At 43.4% G+C, this 21,295-nt stretch overlaps 1 protein-coding gene and 1 long non-coding RNA gene across 7 annotated transcripts in view; one reads left to right on the forward strand and one right to left on the reverse strand.

Annotated features, from left to right (window-relative positions):
• The window catches only part of FMNL3 (formin like 3), a 53,528-nt gene extending 44,831 nt beyond the window's left edge, over nt 1-8,697 (reverse strand). For all 5 annotated transcript variants that reach the window (XM_007072989.3, XM_007072988.3, XM_042992225.1 and 2 more), the window contains exon 1: nt 8,306-8,697. In XM_007072989.3, coding sequence (XP_007073051.2) covers nt 8,306-8,431 — 126 coding nt within the window. In that variant the 5' untranslated portion in view covers nt 8,432-8,697. The remainder of the gene's footprint in view (nt 1-8,305) is intronic.
• Nucleotides 8,698-9,010: 313 nt separating this feature from the next.
• On the forward strand, nt 9,011-19,877 carry LOC122240099. Of its 2 annotated transcripts, none has more exons than XR_006219429.1 (5): nt 9,011-9,086; nt 17,291-17,382; nt 17,875-18,146; nt 19,046-19,358; nt 19,798-19,877. It is a non-coding gene; the product is annotated as an uncharacterized LOC122240099 (long non-coding RNA). The 2 variants fall into 2 exon arrangements; XR_006219428.1 differs by having other exon boundaries at nt 19,296-19,358.
• The last annotated feature ends 1,418 nt before the right edge of the window (nt 19,878-21,295 follow it).

Raw genomic sequence — 21,295 nt, forward strand, 5'->3', positions numbered from 1 at the left:
GATGAGGATTCTCAGTGGGGGTGCTATCAGCATGTGGACAGGATCATTCTTTACTGTGCTTGGCTGACCCAAACACTGTAGGATAGTTACCATCCCTGACCCTCAGGCACTAAGTGCCAATAGCACCACCCAGTTAGTGTGATAACCAAAATATCCCCACTTGTTTCCAAAAACTCCCTTCTGGGATCACACCTCCCACACTTGACAACCACTTTTATTTACTGGGAACAGAAGTCGGTGTAGTGGGCAATGTATATGACACAAACATTTCCTGGTAGAACCGTTATAGGTTACAAAGTATTTTTACTATGTTTTCTACTGTAAATATCCATCAAACCCTGTAAGATAGGTATTATCATTACCCATTTCATAAAGAATGAAATTTGCTCAGAAATGTTATAGGCTTTCAGCTTCAGGTCATTCAGCTGAGGGAAAAAAGCTATAAAGTAGGATCAGAGGAGTGCCTGGGTGACTCAGTTGGTTAAGCATCCAACTCTTGATCTTGGCTCAGGTCATGATCTCACAGTTCATGGGATCGAGCCCAGAGTCAGGCTCTGTGCTGACAGTGCTGACTGCTTGGGATTCTCTCTGTCTCTCTCTCTCTGCTCTCCCCCACTCTGCATGCATGCAAGTGCACTCCCTCTCTCTCAAAATAAATATTTAAAAAATAAATAAAGTGGGATCAGAACCTATGTCTTCTGACTCCACACCGTATGTTAAGTGACTGGAATTTAAATAAAAACTTGAAAAACAAAAAGTTTTCTGATTCCAAAACTGATGCTCTTCCTTTCCAATAATCAGCAAGAGCCAGCAAAAGTCTCAAACCAGCTCCTTCCACCCAGAATAGATGCTTTTTAAAAAGTTTCATGAGAAACACTTGGGTAGATCTAGGGATTGGTTTCCCAGCTCCCAGCTAGGAAGCCTGTAAAAACTGAGCAGAAACTAACTCTACTCTGAGCCTCAGGTAAGCAGTTCTTAAAACAAGATAACCATCTCCTGAAGTACCAAACACAAGGCTCATCCCTAGCTCCTACTTCAAGAAGCACTGGGCGACTGGAGGAGGGTATGGCATTCTCTAGTCTAGACTTGGGTCGATGAGCAAGTAGGGAAAAAAGAGTATACCAGCTCTGTTAATGCTTCTAGGGAACCAGAGGCAAGGCTACCAGCCCAAGTCTGGATGGGGGTGGGAAGGTGGTAAGAGATGAGGAGGGGATAGGAGGAAGAGATAAGGACAAGAACTGAGCCATCACATTGTGAACAGCCTAAACCCTTCCTCTACTGGCAAAATTCATCATGTAAATAATTCTGCCAGCCCTTTGTGGTGCTGAACATTATTTGCAACACATTAAGGATCTCAGAGTACTTCAAAAACTGAGAGAAATATGCAAATTAGTAAATCTGGGGGTGAGGGGAAAGGTACTTCCAAAAACCCCTATCCGGTTCCTCTCCTACCCCACACAGAAACTCCCAACCCACAACTTTGTTGCTAGGGGATGAAAGACAGAAAAGGTGAGAGAATCTGGAAAGAGGAGGATTCCGAAAGATATAAAGAGTAGAGAGCAGGGTGGGAGGGAAAGAAAACCAGAGTATCTCAAGGACAGAGAGGCAGCTTGACAGCTCCACATCTTTCTTGGGTGATTCATTCTCCCTTGTGGAAGGAAAACAACATACAAAGATGTGGCTTTGCTGAGGGAGGCAAAAGAGAGACTGGAACTGGGAACCCAGGAATTCTAGCTGTTCATCTCATCTCTATTCTGCAACACACTTCTTCATGGATGACAAAAACCCCTTAAATTCCCAACTGGTGCTATCCAAAGGGGGAGCCCTAAAGTACCCAGCAAAGAGCTGGGGGTGGGAGGGCTGTGTGGAGACAGCACCCTCTCTTATCTTCAAAGGAAAAGGTCCTTCCTCTTCTCTGAAGTGCATTTCCGAACTGGAATGAACCCCCGGCCTTTCCCTGGCACTGCTTCAGCTCAGCTCAGACTTGGGAAAAATGCTTCCCCAGAAAGGAGGTGACCAGCCTGGGTGACCAGTTAACACACCGACTTCAGGCAGCCAGTGCTGCTGTCCCCGGGACCCGCCGCAGTCAGTTCTGGGGCGGAACTCTGGTCTTGACCACAGAACCAGGGCCCTGGCTCCAACCAGCCTTCCCAGGCGACCTCAGGGGCAGGGGAGGATCTGTGGTCTCATTTCCTTTCCACCTTGGCTCCTTTTTTCACTTCACTGAAGATTAGCTATTTCCACCATGACCAGTTCCTGTTCTCACCAGCTGTAGCGGCTGTTTCCCCACAGACAGAGCTCTGAAACACTGGTGTGCCTGCCACCTGGACCGTCCCAGCTGCAGACTTGTACCAGACCCAACAAGTCCCGAGCTAAGGGTTTCTTCGTCCCAGATAAAATAGCAGGGAGAAGAAATTAAGGGACAGGAAGCAATTCCAAGAACTCCACAGTAGATACACCAGTGTCTGTTTTTTTTATTATTTTAATCTTACATAATATGCTCTTTCATATGTGAAAAAGTTATATAATGAAAATGTGGAAATGTATACATTTATTACATAGAAATATGTATATGTAATAAATCCCCAACAGAGAGCAAAGGTCACAAAAAGATGGCCAAAACACTTATGACGAAATGTTGAAAGAAAAATGCAAAGTAAAACAAGACAGCATTTCTCATGAATGAAATTGGCAAAGTTTTAAAAATATTAAACATCCAGTAATGTTTAGCTTACAAAGAAAGGGAGAGATGCACGCTATCAGTGAAAAGCTAACCAGTACAACTTTTTTAGAAGCATATTTCTCAAAGGACCTTAAAAAGCATATTCCCTTTGACCCAATAATTACACTTCTAGCAATTTATCCTAAATAATCAGAGATGCACACAAATATTTATGCACAGGATAGTCTTCACAGTGTTATTTATAGTGGCAAAAAAGCGAAATATAAGATAAAGCAGTAAGAAAGTACTGTACTATGGAACACTATCCAGCCATGAAATTATTAATACTAAAGAATGTTTAAACAAAGGAGAAAATGCCTAAGATAGTAAAATAAAAATCAGTTTACAAAACAATTTTCATAGTATAATCCCAATTGTTAAAATATATATAAGTACATCACAATGTTAATAGTAGACGGTGAGATTACAGGTGATTTTAATTTTTTTTATTAAAAAAAATTTTTTTTAACATTTATTCATTTTTGAGAGACAGAGACAAAGTGTGAGTGGGGGAGGGGCAGACAGAGAGGGAGACACAGAATCTGAAGCAGGCTCCAGGCTCTGAGCTGTCAGCACAGAGCCCGTCGCAGGGCACGAACTCACAGACTGTGAGATCATGACCTGAGCCGAAGTTGGACGCTTAACCGACTGAGCCACTCAGGTGCCCCTTAATTCTTTTCTTTATTCTTTTCTACACAGTTTATACTTGTTATGTTTTTAACTTCTAAATTTGCTTAACAAACATGTATTATTGTCATAATCAGGAGAAAAGAAGCTTTTCTCAATCTTCCTCCCTCCCTTTGAGGATACTCACATGCATTACTCCCTTTCTAAAAAACATTTGGCAATGTGTATTTAGGACCTGAAAAATTTTATATCCTACCACCTAGCGAGTTCAGTTTTGGACTTCTATCCTAAGGAAAACTCTAAATATTGAAAAGGTTTTGTACACCAAGATGTTCATCACAGCATTGTTTATGATGGCAAACAGAAGCAAACAACTTAAATGTCCAACAATAGAACAGTTAAGTACACAATGGTACATTCACTTGAGGCACCACTGTACAAGCATGTAAAAATGTTTACAATGACTAGCTTGGGAAAACTAGTGAAATAACAAAGCCAACCCCCCCCCCAAAACAAACAAACAAAACAACACCCCAGACTGGATTAAAAATATATACATAGCAATATTACAACACTGTACAAAACCTTATGCAGAGAAAAATATGAAAAGTTTTAAAACGCATTGGCTCCATTTGGTAAAGGAACTAGAGAAAATGTGGATGTTTTTCTTCAATATAAATCTCTAATCTTTTCTCCTTTCTAACTCACCCATACTTTTCTCAGGGAATGAGTACTACTTTAAGAGAAAAAAGAAAAAAAGCTGAAACTCCCTCTGAGCAAAGAAAACATTCCCAAACGACAAGAAGTCCACTCTGTCAGTCCTATGCCCCCACCCCACACACTTCTCCCAGTCTAAGGCAGGGTCATATGGGAAGGTCAAGGGAATGAGGCTCCTAAGGTCTTCTCAGTGGGGTCTCTGAGCAAGGGGTTCCTCTGACCAGCTGCTGTCAAGGGTCCTTTCCCTCCCCCATGTCCTATTCCAGCCCGAACTAATTCACCACAATCCCCAGGGCTGGGAAAAAAATTTCCACCATGGCCATTTGGAACTTGATATTTAGTCCAAGTTTTTCCCAGCCCCTTTCTGTGTCAAAGGAGGCCCTCAAAGCCTCTTAGACGACTAGCACCCAGCTTAGCTTAGCTCCCACATCAATGCTACACTTACAGCAAAACCCCAAGCCATCAGTCATCACCAGGGAAATGTGAGAGGAGGACCCATGGTAGGGACAGGCTCTGTCATACAACCCCACCCTTAGGCCCTGAGAGCCTCCTCCTAAGGGATATCCAGGGTTTTTTCTGGCGTCAGAACCTTTGGACTCTGTTTCAAGTTTGTAATAAGTCAGCAAAGAGAAAAATGAGGGTACAAACACAAGGGCAGACGGCTATCCTTCCAAAGCTCTTAAAGCCCTCTGCCTCCCGTCTCTATCTAAGCAAAGGCCAGTACTGGCCAGAATACTAATTTGTGCGAAACTGAGCTTGGGTAGTAATCTAGTTGGGACCAAAACACAGACTATGGCTTTATCAGACCAGAGATAGGTTCTCATTCTGGTATTAATAGAGAAGCTCCAATAGCTGCAGCATCCCTGAACTTGTCAGTACTCAATAGGAGCTGCTGCTCAGACAGGGTGGGTAAGGAAGGAACCCAAAGAAACAGCATAACACAGACTCACAACCATTTTTCATATTAGGGCACACCTAGAAAATAATACTATTTGTACAGCACATGGGATAAATGGTAGAACTAATCCCAATCAGAGGTGACCAATCAGGGACCTCAGCTGCCCCCAGGGATAAGGGAATTAGTATCCCAGCACAGCAGTAGGGAAGCCTTGCATTAGGGCACTGGGCTGGGTTAGGACTCTTGCCATCAATGTCCTGAACAAATCACCTCATGGCCTCAGACCTTGAGCTCTCCAACCTCGGCTGACAGGCTGTGGGTCAGATCATGTGTCTACACCAGAAAGCTGGGAGCCTGTGGTCTTGACTCACAATGATACAACTTTCCCAGCCAGTGTTCTTTTCAGGGGGGAGTTTCCACAGATACAATGGAATTGGGGGAAGCCCTCCATCTGACAGCAGAAGGCATATCCTGAGTCTAGCTACACAGAACAGGGTAATTGGTTTCATCAGATTTCTAAACTTAAAATCCTTTTTGGGAATACCAGTGATCTCAGATCTGAGTCACTGCTGGGAGCTACAAATTTAAAAGCTACCACTTACTGAGCATATAGTAGATGCCAGACTCTGCTATCTAAGTACTTGACTTCCCGTTTCATTATATGCACAAAGCAACTTCATGTGGCAATTACTCTTATTATCTCCATTTATAAGAAACTGGGACTCAAAGATATTAAGCAACTTGCTTAAGTCCAAACACTTTTCTAACTAGAGACTGTGGAGAGGCCAGTATTTCAGCCTACTTTGATTTGAAAATCCATCCATACACTTAACCAAGACACTGCAACAAACTCCCAAATAGCTTTTTCATAAACCAAATCAATCATAGTGATGCTAACAATCTGGGGAAGAAAAAAGTAAGAAAGCAGCAACTTGTCTGACTCACAATCAAGAAAAAAAAGCTAATCTATATTGAGTACCTACTGGGTACCAAGGGCCTTATATACATGGTTCATCTAATTCTCATAAACCTACCAGGACAGAGATTATTACCCCATTTTCTAGATAAGGAAATCTATAAAATTTACAAATGAGGCTCAGAGAGGTTAAGACAGTTACTAAGACAGCCCTTGCTTTTTCTACTACAATATGCTTCTCCTGACTATTCAAGAAATACACCTGAGCTTGCTCTAGGTTCAAGTATCCAACAGCCAGTACTGTTCCCAAACAGTAGGATAGTAGAAAGAAGGATAGTAAAAAAGGGCATGTTTCAGAAGCAGAGGAAAGAGAGTTCTCTAAGTGCCCCCAGAGAAGAACTCAAATTCCCAAGAAAGCATGATTTTCCTGTGTTGGAAAAGTGAGGTAAAATCCCCTCCTCCCATAAGACAGCTAACTAGCCCTGGCCTGCCCTGTCCCAACCCCCCAACAGCAGCAGCTCAGGCACACAGAAACAAGACCAAAACAAAAGCCAAGACGAAACAAATCAAAACTTTATACAGATAGTATAACTTGCAAGTGGGTGGTCCTGTCTCTGGCTTGACCTGTGCTCTTTGGGTGCTCTGGTTAGTAATCAAGACACCACGTGCATTTTGTAGATATTAAGCCATCAATTTGCCAACTAACTAAACAAACTTGTCAACCAAGCTCCAGTGAGGACATGACTGACTCTGGTTCTGAGCACTTACAACCTGGCAGGTAGCCTGGCAGCCCCTATCTAAGGCAGCTCCCCACCCAGTCCACCTCAAACCATCCCTTTCTCTCCAATTTCTGTAACTACCTCCTGTCAGCTCACTGGGGGGGGGGGGGGGGTTCACACCCCCACCGGAGTACAGATTCCCTCCCACTCGTTCTCCCAACAGTTGAGCTCTTGTTCTCAAGGGCACCAAATCTCAATCTCTCCTCCTCAGCCTCTGAGTTGGCCACAGCATATTAGTAATCACTGACTCACCCAACCCCTTGAGGAGGCTGGGGGAAATGCAGAGGGCCACAGGATGTGTGGCCCAGATCCCTCTGGCCCTCTGCAGACCTGATGGGCCGAGAGGTGCCAGTAACACCACTTCCCCTTGGAATGCCTCTAAGCTGGCTGTGGTGCCAGTGGGCTAATGTCAGGCTCTCCACCATCGGAGAGGCCAGGATCTCTAGACAGTCCCACTGATGCCAACAGATCTAATCTCCCTATTCCAAGGCAGATGTAATCCAATCAGGCTGCTAAGTCCACAACTATTCCTTCCGCATGGGCAAAGGCAAAGTCGGCCCTTCAGGCCATACCAACAATAACAGCAGCATTAACCCCTTTAGAGAGTTCTTTGAGGAACTGGGAACTATTTCCTCAAGTTTCTCAAAGGTTTACCTCTCCTAGCAAATGTTCTGTCACCTAGTTCACTTTCTTTCTCCAAAACTTCATTTTTACCTCCAACATATTTTCTGGCTCCATCTCAGTGATACCAGCTCAGATCCTCTCTATCCACAGGGCCATTGACATCAATGTCCAATTCCCACACCAAAGGAGATTCCCAAAGTCAGCTTAAAATTCATCTACACAGGTCTTTGGGGAACCTACATAAAGCCTAAAAAGAAGCACAGGCAAAGAACACAAACCAGCCACCAGGGCTTAACATAAAAAGAAGGAGAAAAAAAGGGAGGCGGGATAGTTTGTGTATTGTTTCAATTGGAAAAATACACTGGTGAAATGGCTTATCCACATGTTCAGCCTTTTAGGCAAATCCACTATAACTTTGCAGGATGCCTGCAGGCCATTCTGAAAATAAGTAGAATGGCATCACTCTTTATTCCACCCCCTTCAAGAGCTCCCAGCCCCCTCTCCGTCCCCCCCACCGCTCTCCCCAAACATCTGGTCTAGGCTAGAAGTGGGACCCACTCCCTGGGAAGCCTCCATGTTAACGAGAGGCAGTCTCCCCAGTCCGAGAACCCTGACTTAAGCTGAGGAAGGGGCCGGCCCCAAGTTTCTGAATTCCCCCGCACCAGCCAGAGACTTAGAAGTGAGAATTCCAGGGACCCGGGAAGGCTGTCGGGGAAGTGGGGAGAAGTGAGAGGGTTGCAGAGAAGGGGACTGGGAGGAGGGAGAAGCGCGGATCCTGGGGAGGTCCCAGGCTGAGGACCCCTCCTCCGAAGTGTCCAGCGGTTGAGGCCGCGGTCGAGAGGTCCCCGACGGGGCTGTCGGGCGGCCAGCGGCTGCTCAGAGGTTGCCAAGAAGGCACTGAGTCTGTCGGAAGCGCCCCCCTTAAGGGGTGGGACGGATGGGGGAACCCGGGCAAAGTCCTACCCTGGGCGCTGGGACCTCGGAGACGGTAAGAGGGGGAAGGGACTGGGCTCAGCTCTCACCAGCACCAGGGCGAACCTCTCTTCCAGTTCACAGGGCTCAGGCATCGGCATCTTGCCGGGCGGCGGCAGCAGCGAGACTGAAGGCGGCTCGCCCGGGCCCCCCTCGGCGCTCTCCAGGTTGCCCATCGCGGCGGGGCCCCCTCGGGGGCCTCAGCCCCCCACCTCCACGCCCGGGGGCCTTGGGCTCGGCAGCTCCGACCCGGCTCCTCCCTCTGCGCCGGCTCCCCTAGTCTCGACTCCTCTGCCCCGTGAGGGGCGCTGGGAGCTCCACAGGGTCCCGCAGGCTGTGGCGCGCGGCGAGGGCGGAGGCAGCGCAGCGGACAGCGGCACCGAAGCGACCCGTACGGCGGCCACCGCTCACGCTCACACCCGCCGCCTCGCCGCTCTCGGCGCGCCGCTCCTGCCGCTGCCCCTCCCCGCCCCCTCGCGCTCTTTCCCTTCCCTGCACCCCCCCTCGCTTCCTCCCACCCACTCCCGGCTGAGACTCCAGCTTCCCCCCCGTGCGCCGACTGCAGCCCGCGCGCCGCGCGCCCCATTCATGCAGGGCCCGCCTCCCGCCCACAGGCCTCCCGGGCGTCCCGCCCCGCCCTCCCCCGCGCCTGATTGACGGCCGTACCTGCCAATCGCAGCGCCTCCCGCCCCCCGGCGGCCTCGCGCCTGGCGCCTAGCGCGCCCTGGCGGCCCCGGTACGAATCGAATCACCGGGGGTGCTGAAGGTGTGAGGCGCCTGCTTGGACATCCGGGAAATGCACCCGGCCCTTTCCCGCAAGGAGCTCGTAAAGTATACAAATAAGTAAAATACAGGGCATAGTGTGTAAAGCTAACTACAAGAGAAGTAGGATGCTAAAACAATTAGAATGCTCAGGACACGGAGAGACCACATCTGTTAAGAGTTATCTCCAGGGACTCTTATTTGAACTGGGCACTGAGGGATGAGGAAGACCTTAACTGACAGAGACAGGTGAAAAGGCATTTAGGAGGAGAGAGTCTTACAAAAGTTCAGAGGTTGATCTGACTGGACATGAAAAGTGAGGTGCAGAAGAATGCTATTCTGGGCCAGGTCTGCTGATCGGTCATCACTGATGATGTGATGGACATTTGTTGTTTCTGCTAGCCTAGCTTCCATCCCTCCTCTTCAAGTAATAAGCACCCCCTTTATTCTTAGGGAACCCCCAGTCCCCTGTTCTCAGTCCAAATAGAGCTGAACTTACCCCCTTTCCAAGGGGCCCTATGACCCAGGCCTTACCACAGTATTTTCTTGCCCTATCGTCAGAGACTGTTTTAGACTTGACCCAAACCCAGAATATAAGGCTCATTTCCAAGGCTTTCACTGGAACAGTCAGGAAAAAGATACTCTCCATTAGGGCTACTGGATTGTTAGAATGTAAATCTGGAGCTGCTGGTGGCCATCATGCCATCACCCATCACACTTCACGCCTGCTGGGGAAAGCAAAGCTAAGAGACAGAGACATAGTTCTAGTAACATGCTGAAAACCTGAATCCAACCATGCCTGAAGTTATCACCTTGACTTTTCATTTATTTATTCAACAAATTTTGATTGAAAGCCTTATTATATATTAGATACTGTTTTATACATTGAAGATATATCTGTGAACAAAAAGAACATATATCTGGCCCTTTTGAAATTTACAACTGAAGAAGTAAAATGTACAGATGTTAGGGATCAGTGTTAATAAAAATAAAACTAAAAAGGGATAGAGGTGGAAGAAAGGTTAAAATTTTAAATAGGATGGTCAGAGAAGGCCTCATTAATAAGATGACATTTGGATTTGGAGAAATATCTGAAGAAAGTAAGGGAGTAAGCCATGTAGATATCTGGGAGAAGAATGATCCAGACAGAGAGGATGGTAAATGCCTACTATGCCTCATGTGTTAGAAGAACAGCAAGGAGTCCAGTGTGGCTGGAGTGCAATGAGCAGGAGAAAGAGGAGTAAAAGATGAGGTCAGAAAGTAACCAGAAATCATACTGTGCAGGCCATTGTAGGCTACCATAATGACTTTGGTTTTTCTCAAAGTAGGATAGATAGCTATTGGAGGACTTTGAGCAAAGGAATAATATTATCTAACTTATGTGGGTTTTTTAAATACTTATTTATTTTGAAAGAGAGAGAGTGTGTGTGTGCATGAGCAGGGGAGGGGCAGAGAGAGAGGGAGAGAGAGAATCCCAAGCAGGATCCACACTTGTCAGCTCAGAGACTCACACAGGGCTGGATCTCATAAACGGTGAGATCATGACCTTAGCCAAGATCAAGAGTTGGACACTTAACTGACTGAGCCACCCAGGCACCCCCTAGCTTATGTTTTAACAGGATTATAATAGTTGTTGCATTGAAAAAAAAACCGAATGGGGTGCCTGGGTGGCTCAGTCAGTTGAGTGTCTGACTTCGGCTCAGGTCATGATCTCATGATTTGTGGGTTCAAGCCCCACATCAGGCTCACTGTTGTCAACATAGAGCCTGCTTCAGGTCCTCTGTCCTCCCTCTCTCTGCCCCTCTCCTGTTCACTCTCTCTCTCTCAAAAATAAGTAAACATTAAAAAAAAAAAAAAAAAACTGAATAGAGGCATGGACAGGGAGACCAGTTAAGAGGCTAATACAATAGTACAGGTGAGAGATGTTAGTGGTTTGAACCAGGGTAGCTGTGCAGATGGAGAGGAATGATCAGATTCTTTTTTTAAAAAAAACTTTTTTTTCTTGCCACATTTTGTCTATAGATACAAGCATAGTTATCTCTAACTTTATTTATTTATTTATTTATTTATTTATTTATTTATTTATTTATTACATTAAGCTCCGTGCCCAACATGAGACTTGAACTCACAACCCTGAAATCAAGAGTCGCATGCCCTACTGACTGAGCCAGCCAGGTGCCCCAGAAATAGTCAGATTCTTGATGGATATGAAAGCAGAGCCAATAGAATTGTTTGGCAGTTTGTGGAGAGTGAATAAAAGAATTCACCCAAATTCACCAAAAATTCCAAAGTATTTGACCTGAGCAACTGGGATGGTGGAGTCTTCATTAACTGAAATGGAGAAAGGAGTAGATTTGTTGAGGGGGAGCCGGAAAGAGAAGGTTAGGAACAAGGCATTGGCCATGATGAGTTTGATTTGCTGACTGGACATCCAAGTAGAGGTAGCCACTTGGCAATTGGATATAAATGAGTCTGGAGATCCAGGTTGGCAGCATCATTTTGGAAGTCATCAGCATATAGATGCTATTTAAAGATGGTAAATTATCTTTTGCAAATTAGTCTGCATTAAGTTTATTTTTTTTTAAGATTTTATTTTTAAGTAATTCCTACACTCAACTTGGGGCTTGAATTCGCAACCCTGAGATCAAGAGTTTCATGTTCTACCAACTGAGCCAGCCAGGTGCCCCTACATTAAGTTTCTGTCAGTAACAACCAAAAAGTGGAGGAATCCCTGTCTTTTCAGACCACTGAAACTCTCCTGTGAAGCCCAACCTCTTCCAAACGGTTGGACAAATCAATCAACTCATATCTCATCCTCTCTTTTCCTCCCCCTCCACCCCAAACACATAATTTCCCAACTGCTGTAGCAGACTCTTCTAGAACAGAAGAGTAATAATATGACTGAAGACTTATAGTAGATAAAAAACTAAGAATTCAAAAGGGGAAATAATTCATCAATCATTTTTAACAGTGATCCAAGCAATATCCAGCAGAAAGAAGAGACTTGATAAGATGGTAAACAGCAGTGTATTTACCCTGGTGTGGTCTTTTGGTCCCCAGTCTTGTAGTTTTAGTTTTGCTTGACCACCAGATTTACATACTCTAGGGACTACTGGAGTCTGCTATATTACTGCTTTCATTGTTAACTCTCTGCTCACCCCCTTCAAAGCTTTCTAACTTTATGTAAGATGAAGCCAAAACTTAATCTGGTATTCAGATCTATAGGTCTATATCATCTCTAAAACCCAATGTCCCTTCAATCTACTTTTCCTATCTTACCTGGCTCTAATATTTTATGAACGCTTTGTTTCAGCCGGAAAGGTCCATCTCTAGACATTAGTTATACATTTGTATATCTTCAGCTTTGCTCTTTGTGCTAAGCATAATAATGGCTCCCCCACATGCCCATGTCCTGATCTCTAGAACATGTGAATATGTTATTTTACACGGCAAAAGGGACTTTGCAGATGTGATCAAGTTACAGGTCTTGGAAAAATTATTGTGGGTTATCAGAGTAGCTCAATGCAATCACAAGGGTTCTTCTAAGAGGGAGGCAGAAGGGTCAGAATAACAGGAGGAGACATGACAACAGAAGCAGAAGTCGGAGTGATGCAGGGCCACAAGCCAAGGAGTGCAGCAGCCTTTAGAAACTGGAAAGGGCAAGGAAATAGATTTCTCCCTAAAGCCTCTGGAAGGAACACAGCCCTATTAACACTTTGATTTTAGCCCTATAAAACCTGTTTTCAGACTTCTAACCTCTAGAACTGTAAGATGATAAATCTGTGTTGTTTCAAGCCACTAAATTTGCAGTAAATTGTTACAGTAGTAACAGAGAATTAACACACTCCTGCTGTGTCCCTGATTTAGATTTCTGCTTTCTTCTATGCAGCCTATTCAAATCCCACCCAGAGTCAGCACAATCTTTTGTTTTTAACCAAATGCAACAAATACCTATTGGATGCCTATCATGTGCAAAGCATCTGGCTAGATACCAGTACATAGAGAAAGAATGCAAGACACAAAGATGAGTAAAAGCTCACAGGCAGGAGAGGCAAGGTAGAGAGAAGGAATATGGACTGAGTTTGAAGGCATCAGATGGAGTCGTTGGTGTTACATTGGTGAATACCAGGTTTTAAGTCCCATCCTGGAGTTCTCCCAGATTTAAATGATCATAACTCTTATTATCTCTACTTTTCACTTAGAACTTAGTTCAACAACATTTACCGAGAGTCTGCTACATGCAAGACACTGTGCTAGGGGCCATGCAGGATACTCGGATTCATAACTCGTGGTTCCTCTACTGCTTTCTATTGTTTAATTTGTGTCTGTGTCTTGTCTGGACCGTGGGATTTTTTGTTTACTTAAAACATATGTATCCAGTACCTCCTTTGTTTCATAAGCGTGAAGGAAGATTCAATGATGACTAGGTCTCTTTCTTTCAGGTGCTCACAATCTAGTAGGAAAGAGTCTCAAAATATTTACAAAACAGTGTGATCCATGTTGAAACAGATGGGTGTACAAAATGTTCCCAAGAGAACTGAGGATGGAGCTGTAAAGGGGGGGGCTTCAGGGAGAAGGTGACCCTTGAGCCAGGGCTGAAAGATGAATAGATGTGCCAGATGGAAAGGTAAGACAGTGGGATGAAAAGGTGATCAGGAGGGAAAGAGGCGGTTCAGGAAGGAGGAAAAGTACAGGCCAAAAGGGGCACGGATGTCTAAGCAATGATAAGAATTTCAGTGAGGCTGAAGCATAGGATGTATGTGTAGCAGGAGGACAGGAGACAACACTAGACATGCACGTGAAATCAAGTTCAAGAGGAGCCTTGTGCTCAGCTCAGAAGTTTGTCCTATGCTGTAGATGGTTCTGTATCCTAGACAGTTTTTAAGTATGATCTTTGAAAAGATTCCTTTATCAGTATTTGAGAATATAGAAAGGTCTGCAGAGCTGATGTGGAAAACAGAAGGGCCTGGACCAAATCAGGGCAGGGGAAATGAAGAGAAATAAAGTTGCAGGGAAAGATTACGTTAGCCTGCTTGTGTTACCATAACGAAATACTACAGATTGGGTGCCATAAACAACAGAAATTTATTTTCTCACAGTCTTGAAAGCTAGAAGTCCAAGATCAAAGTACCATCAGGGTTGGTTTCTGGTGAGACTTCCCTTCCTGACTTGCCGATGGCCACCTTCTCACTATGTGCTCATATGGTCTCCCCTCTCTTCACACACGGAGAAAGAGGGTTGTAGTTTTTCTTCCTTTTCTTAGTAGGACACCAGTCCTATTGGATTAGGCCCCACCCTAATGACCTCCTTTAACCTTGACTGCCTCCTTAAAGGCCCTATCACCAAATACAGTCACGTTGGGGGTTAGGCTTCAACATATGAATTTGGAGAGGACAAAATTCATTCTATAACAGAGATATACTTGAGACAGAATCAAGAAGACTTAGTTATACCTATTAGATAATAGTGTCTAATATTTTTACAGTGCTTTGTAATTTACAATACTTTTTTTCACATCCATTATCTGATTTTATCTTTACAACACTGTAGGAGGGGGATATTATCATTATCCTCATTACATAGATGAATAAACAGACTAAATGAAGTTAAATAATATGTTCAAAGCTATGTGCTAGTAAGTGGTGACCCTGGCACTGAACCTGGCCTTGGCTTTGAAATCCCATGCCATTCTGATTCTCTTATGAGAGGTAAGGGAGTAAAGAAGATTGGAAAGTTGAGGCCAGCTTGAGGATGCCTTATCCTTAATCTCTAGGGAAGCCCAGAATCTCTCTTAGGTCAACCGCTTCTACCTCCTTAGTCAAAATGTTTTCAAACTCATGCCTCCACCTGTGCCCTTTCCACTGAAGAAGTTCCCACATTACCCCTAGCCTCCTCCTCTTAAGTCTTGAGAAATACACATTTCCTTTCTTCCCTTTCCTGGGAAGGGGTGGGGTGTGAACACAGATATTTAAAAGTATTTCTTAATAATTTACCCTTTTACAGACAGAATGCTCTTTCCCTCCCTCTTTGCTTGCTAATTCCTACTCATCCATTAAAACAAAGCTTACAGGTCACCTCTTTTATGACTTCCACGTTTAATTGAGAACATGTCTGTGAGCACATAGTGTCTCAACATATCTCCATCATCATATCATGAAATCATCAAATTGTGTAAGCTCCTTCCGGGCAGGTAGATATTCCTAGTACCTAGCAATACCACCCACTTCATGTCTGTTACATGCTCACTGAACAAATGAATGACTTCATATATTGTCACAATCTTCCCACACAATGGCAGTCCCTTTATTCTTTATCACTCCTCCCAGATACAATCTGTCTGCTTGTGTCACTCAGGGTTCAACGAAGAGAACAAAAATCCCTCCAAGTATTGTAAGGATACTAGGAGATAGATGCTTACAAAATCAACTGGAAAGTCTAGAGGAGCCCAGTCTTGGAGGCTGAAACTCTGCCAAGAAAGCTGCTATCTCTGCCCCAGTCGGGAGAGTGGTGTATCTGGAGGTCTCCACTGATGACTAGGTTTAAGAACACCTACAAGTGTGATCCAGGGATCTGGAAGCTATGATCGGGATATTGCTGCTGCTACACTCTGATGCAACCACCTCTCAATATTTACAAAGCTAGAGACGTCACTGAATCACTGCTATACAAATATATCACATCTCCATGACCAGGAGAAATAGTCAAAGCAGCAGTACAATGGCCTTTGTCTCACTTCTGCCTTCTAAACCTCATCCAAATACATCTGACTGGCTGGGAGGCATTCTGACAAACATAATCCTTAGCTTTTCAGCTTCTGCATATCAGAAGGAGATAGGAATATATGCTGAATGCTAACTAATCATACCCACCACTCTGCTAGCCTGAAATCCACCCAAAGTCTTATCATCTGCAACTGGGCCTTTTCCTCCTTCCCCACCCACTGTTCCCAATGCCTGCCCCAGTGGCTGGTTTAGTCTTTGGTCTTGGTGCTGTTAGTAAGCTCCTTCAGGCTATTGTTTGCCCTTTTCTGTGACCTGGGTGAGGCAAAATTTATTAGCTATGATTCCAAAAACACGATCTGTAAAAGAATGAATTGACATATTTGGCTTCATCAAAGTTAAGAACTAATGCTCTTTGAAAGGCATTGTTTGTTTATTTGTTTGCTTGTTTTTAAGATTTTGTTATTTTTAAGTAATCTCTGCACCCAACATGAGGCTCAAACTCACAACCCCAAGACCAAGAGCTGCATACTCCACTGACTGAGCCAGACAGGTGCCCCAAAAGGCATTGTTAGGAGAAGTAAAAACAAGCCACAAACCAGGAGAAAATATTGCAAGTCACATATCTGACAAAGGACTTGTATCCAGAAAATATAAATAACTCTAAAAAATCAATAATTAGAAAACAAACAGCCCATTTTTTTAAAAAATGGGCAAAAAATTTAAACAGATCACTAAACTAAACATATGGATGATAGGGGTGCCTGGGTGGCTCAGTCAGTTAAGCGTCCGACTTCGGCTGAGGTCATGATCTCACAGTCCATGAGTTCAAGCCCTGTGTCAGGCTCTGTGCTGACAGCTGGGAGCCTGAAGCCTGCTTCAGATTCTGTGTCTCCCCCTCTCTCTGTCCCTCCCCTGCTCACGCTCTGTCTCTCTCTATCTCAAAAATAAATAAAAACATTTAAAAAAATTTTTTAAAATATATGGATGATAAATAAACACCATGAAAAGATATTCAGTATCATTAGTATCATTAATTTGCATTAATTAATTAATCGTTAATTCAGTATCATTAATTTGCATTAATGAATGCAAATTAAGACCACAATGAGATACCACTACACACCTAAAATTAAAAACTCTGATCTGAGCGTTGGTGATGATGTATAGAAACTGGACCTCTCAGGGGCACCTGGGTGGCTCAGTTCGTTGAGCGTCCGACTTTAGCTCAGGTCATGATCTCACGGTTTGTGAGTTCGAGCCCCTTGTTGGGCTCTGTGCTGACAGCTCAGAGCCTGGAGCCTGCTTCGGATTCTGTGCCTCCCCCTCTCTCTGCCCCTCCCCTGCTCATGCTCTGTCTCTCTCTCTCTGTCAAAAATAAATAAACATTAACAAAAAAAGAAAGAAAGAAAGAAATTGGACCTCTCATATATTGCTGTTGGGAGTGTAAAATGGCACAACCACTTTGGAAAACAGTTTAGCAGTTTCTTAAAAAGTTAAACATACACCTACCATGTGATGCAGTCATTCTAATTCTAGATCTTTACTCCAAAGGAAACACATGAGCACACAAAGACTGGCACACAAATGTTCTTAGCACTTTGGAATAGCAAAAGACTGGAAGAGATCTCAATGCCCATCACCAGGTAAGTGGATAAATAAATTATGGTAATCCATACAATGGGATAAAAAAAGAACAGAAAGAACTATGATACTATAATGATGGGTAAATCTCAAATAATTATGCTGATTAAAAGAGACCAAACAATATGGCCATATGGTATGAATACACTTATATAAAAGTCTAGAAATTTCAAACTAATTACAATGATAGAAAGCAGATCAGTGGTTGCCTAGGGATAAGGGAGGGTAAAGGCAGGAAAGATTATGAAGGAGCATGAAGAAGTTTAGGGGGAGGATAATAGATAGGTCCATTATCCTGATTATGATGATGATTTCATGTCCAAACTCATGAAATTGTAAACTTTAAATATATGTAGTTTATTATACGTCAGTTATACCTAAATAAAGTTATTAAAAAATTAAAGTAGAGACAGTTGGACTGGAAAGAAACCCCTATACTCCCTGTGTATATTCACTTATGTGATTGATTGTTTGATGTCTGTCTTTCCCACTAGAGTGACAACTCCATAGAGACTGGGGCGATACCGATTTGCACAAGCACATCTCTAATGTTTAACATAGAATCTGGTGCCTACTAAGGACTTGACACATAGTTGTTGAAGAAAGAAGAGAGAGAGAAGGGTTGAGAATAACTCCAAGTTTTAACCTGAGTAAAAGAGAGGATGCGTTACTGCTGATAGCTATGGGGGAATCAACAAGAAAGGCGGAAATGGAACAGTGAAGGAAAAGGTGAAGGAGAGCCAAGTAGTGCTGGAGCGTGGCCAAAGTAAGTAGTAGTTTCAAGGAGAAAGATTAGAAGAAGGCCATTTTTTAGATTGAGCAGTTATAAGGCATTGGTGCCCTGAAGAAAGTGATTTCAGACAGAAGCCAGATTGTTTTCCCCGCCCCAGTCCTCTACATACACAAAACGCAAACTTCTTCATTCGGTGAAAGTATCCATGTGCTTCACTCCATCTTCACAAGTTGCCACTCCCATCCAAGCCCTTTGTTCTGTTCTGATAGCCTGACTCCCTTCTTGGATGTCATTCTTGTTCCCTTCCAATCCATTTGCCACTAATCAGCTAGAATGAGTGTTTTAAAACACTAATAGTGTCATGTGCCTAGTCCTTCCATGGGATCTCCTCACCATTTAGCTCCCTCTTTACACTAAGGGATAATGCCCTCATGTGCCCAAGCTGTGAAACCCTCAAATTTTGTCACATTGTCAGCTGCAATCAGGAAAGGATTGAGTAAGAGTATTAGTTATATATTTCTGCCTAACAAATTACCCAAAACTCTGAGGCTTGAAACAAACAAAAACTTTATTATCTTACAGTTTCTAAGAGTCAGGAATCTGGGACAGGCTTAGCTGGGTTCTTCTGGCTTAGGGTCTCTCAAGAGGTTGCAGTAAATCTACTGCCTGGGGCTCCAGTCACCAGAAATCTTGACTGCTTTTAAGAAGCCTCACTTAGATGGCTATTGGCAGGATGCCTCAATTCCTTGCTAGTTGTTGGCAAAAGGCCTTAGTTCCTCACCACCTGGGCCTTTCCACAGAGCTGTTTGAGTGTCCTCCTGACATGACAGCTGGTCATGAGTGATCTGAGAGAGAGCAGAGAGGATGCCACAGTGCTTTTTATGATAAAGTCTCCCTGGTCTTCATCATTTCCACTTTACTGTATTTATTAGGAGCAAGTCATTAAGTCCAGCCCACACTGAAGGGGAGGAGAATTAGACTCCACCTCTTGAAGGGAGAAGTCTCAAAGAATGTGTTGACTTATTTGAAAACCATCACCATAAGGCAAGGAAAAAAGGTATATCAATGCCTTAAGGATGAAGAAAAGATTTGGATCATCAGTTGTGAACAGCCATACAGGAGTCAATGTAGTAAATAAGCAACTGTTATACAAGTGTGATACCTTTTCTACCTATGCTACAGGACAGAAGCAGGACCAGGGAAAGTAGATGAAGAGGCTGGCCAAGTGTTTGGGACTTGGAAATGGTAAGAGAATAGAAGAATGTGGACATTAGAATGCTGGGAAATACTGAAGTAATTGATCTGAAACTCAGACTGAAGGTCCACAGTGATATGGAAAGAGCTAATTACTTCCAAGAATGAAGCATCTATGATAGTTCTTTGAAGAAACTAAGTTAGTCTGGGTTTCAGTTTTCTTATCTGTAAAATGAGACTGATAAGGTCTGCATTACCATCTTACTGAGTTATTATGCAAAGTGAAATTTAATTTGAAAAGAATAAAGGTTCTAATACTCTTGTTATTGTTATCAATGCTTTCCAAAGTTAGAAGGGGCTGGACTGATATTAAAGAATACTGCAAGCTGTATTTTTTAGTTTTTTTTTTCTTGCCAGTTGACGGTAATAATAACCCATAATACTGAGATTGGAAAAAGAAAACTCAATTTTCTTTATTCCTGTCCTTCAGGTGTCAATGGATATGCAAATGAGATCTGGGAAGTGAAAAGGCTCCTCTTGAATCTTAAATGGGGTATTAAATACACACACTTCTAAGTGATGGTATGGATTTTAATGTGTTTCATTCCTGTGACCTGCATGTTCTCATAACCACTGGGCCGAACAAGGTCAGTGCATTTGAGATCAGAATGAGGTATTGAGGTTGTAAAAGTAGACAAGGAAAGGTGTGAGATACAGAAAAAATGACTTCAGGAAAGCCATGTTTATCTCTGTTTGTTGGGAAAACAGTGACTCTCCTAAGGTTGAATTTAGACCAAGGGCCCCAGGTCATTCCCAGCTTGCTCTCTCCTTTGTTCTCTTCTCCCTTGCCCTCGGCTGAGGAATTCAGGCTGCTTTCTATCTCCTCTTTAACTCTGCCACATCCTACTTCCCAATTTCTGGAATGCATAATCTATTGCTATCTACTCACCTTCTTCCCCACCATTTTACACGTCCCTAGTGCTTAAAGTCAGGTACAACTGCCCTTTTCTTTCAAAGATTTGATTAAATTAACACACACACACACACACACACACACACACACACACACACACTTTTACAAAATTACATTAACAATATATGTCAATTTTACAATGAGAGGCAATACAGCTTACTGAATAGGATTATGGGCTTGTACCTCTTAATCCCTTTCACCTATTTCCTACTTCCCCCTCCATGTTTTCTTCATGTTCTTTATTGTCAAGTATGCTTTCCTGGCTAATTTCATATCTCCTACCAGGAGAAAACATAGTAACACTATTAACACAATACCATGGCTCCTTGGAAACTTTTTATATTGAAACAATAAAGATGTAGTTCTTCTATACTATTTATTTTACTCCTGGTTATATCATTACTCATGACACCTTATCATTCATCATGTTGCCCATGACTCTCAAAAATTATTACTGTACTCTCTTGATAATGACCAGAAATGGAAGTCTTACCCACAGTATGCAGTAAATTTTGAACAATAGTTTTTTGTATGGTCATGTTAAATTTTCATCCAGAATTTTATACCATAAACATGGAACAATACCTCTTCCAACCATGTCTTCTCTTGTATTCTGTAAACTATAATCACAGCATTCCCAGACTGTGATCTTTTTCAATGTTGACCTCATTGCTGTCTTCCACATACCACCACCAACAGGGAATATATGTTAGGGATCCATGGGTGCAGCAAGAGGAATGATGCCATTTGTGCATACTTCATATGGGATGACTTAAGACTGACACGGGGAGGGCATTTTATCACAACATCATTCAGAAGCAAAAGAAGACATCAGTTGGGAAGGGCCTGTTGGTACTTTGAAGTGATAGTCTCAAAAGCACCTCGAAATGATATTGGAGGAGAAGGGTGGGGCTACTTTCAGATGACTGCCTGATTTATGTCCTAGGGTCCTTGGAGGGAATGGAGTTCCTTCCCTGGGTGCCAGTGTTGGGGGGGTAGGCAGTGGGACTGGTGG

The sequence above is a fragment of the Panthera tigris genome, chromosome B4 (genome assembly GCF_018350195.1).
Source record: "Panthera tigris isolate Pti1 chromosome B4, P.tigris_Pti1_mat1.1, whole genome shotgun sequence".
Classification (NCBI taxonomy): domain Eukaryota; kingdom Metazoa; phylum Chordata; class Mammalia; order Carnivora; family Felidae; genus Panthera; species Panthera tigris.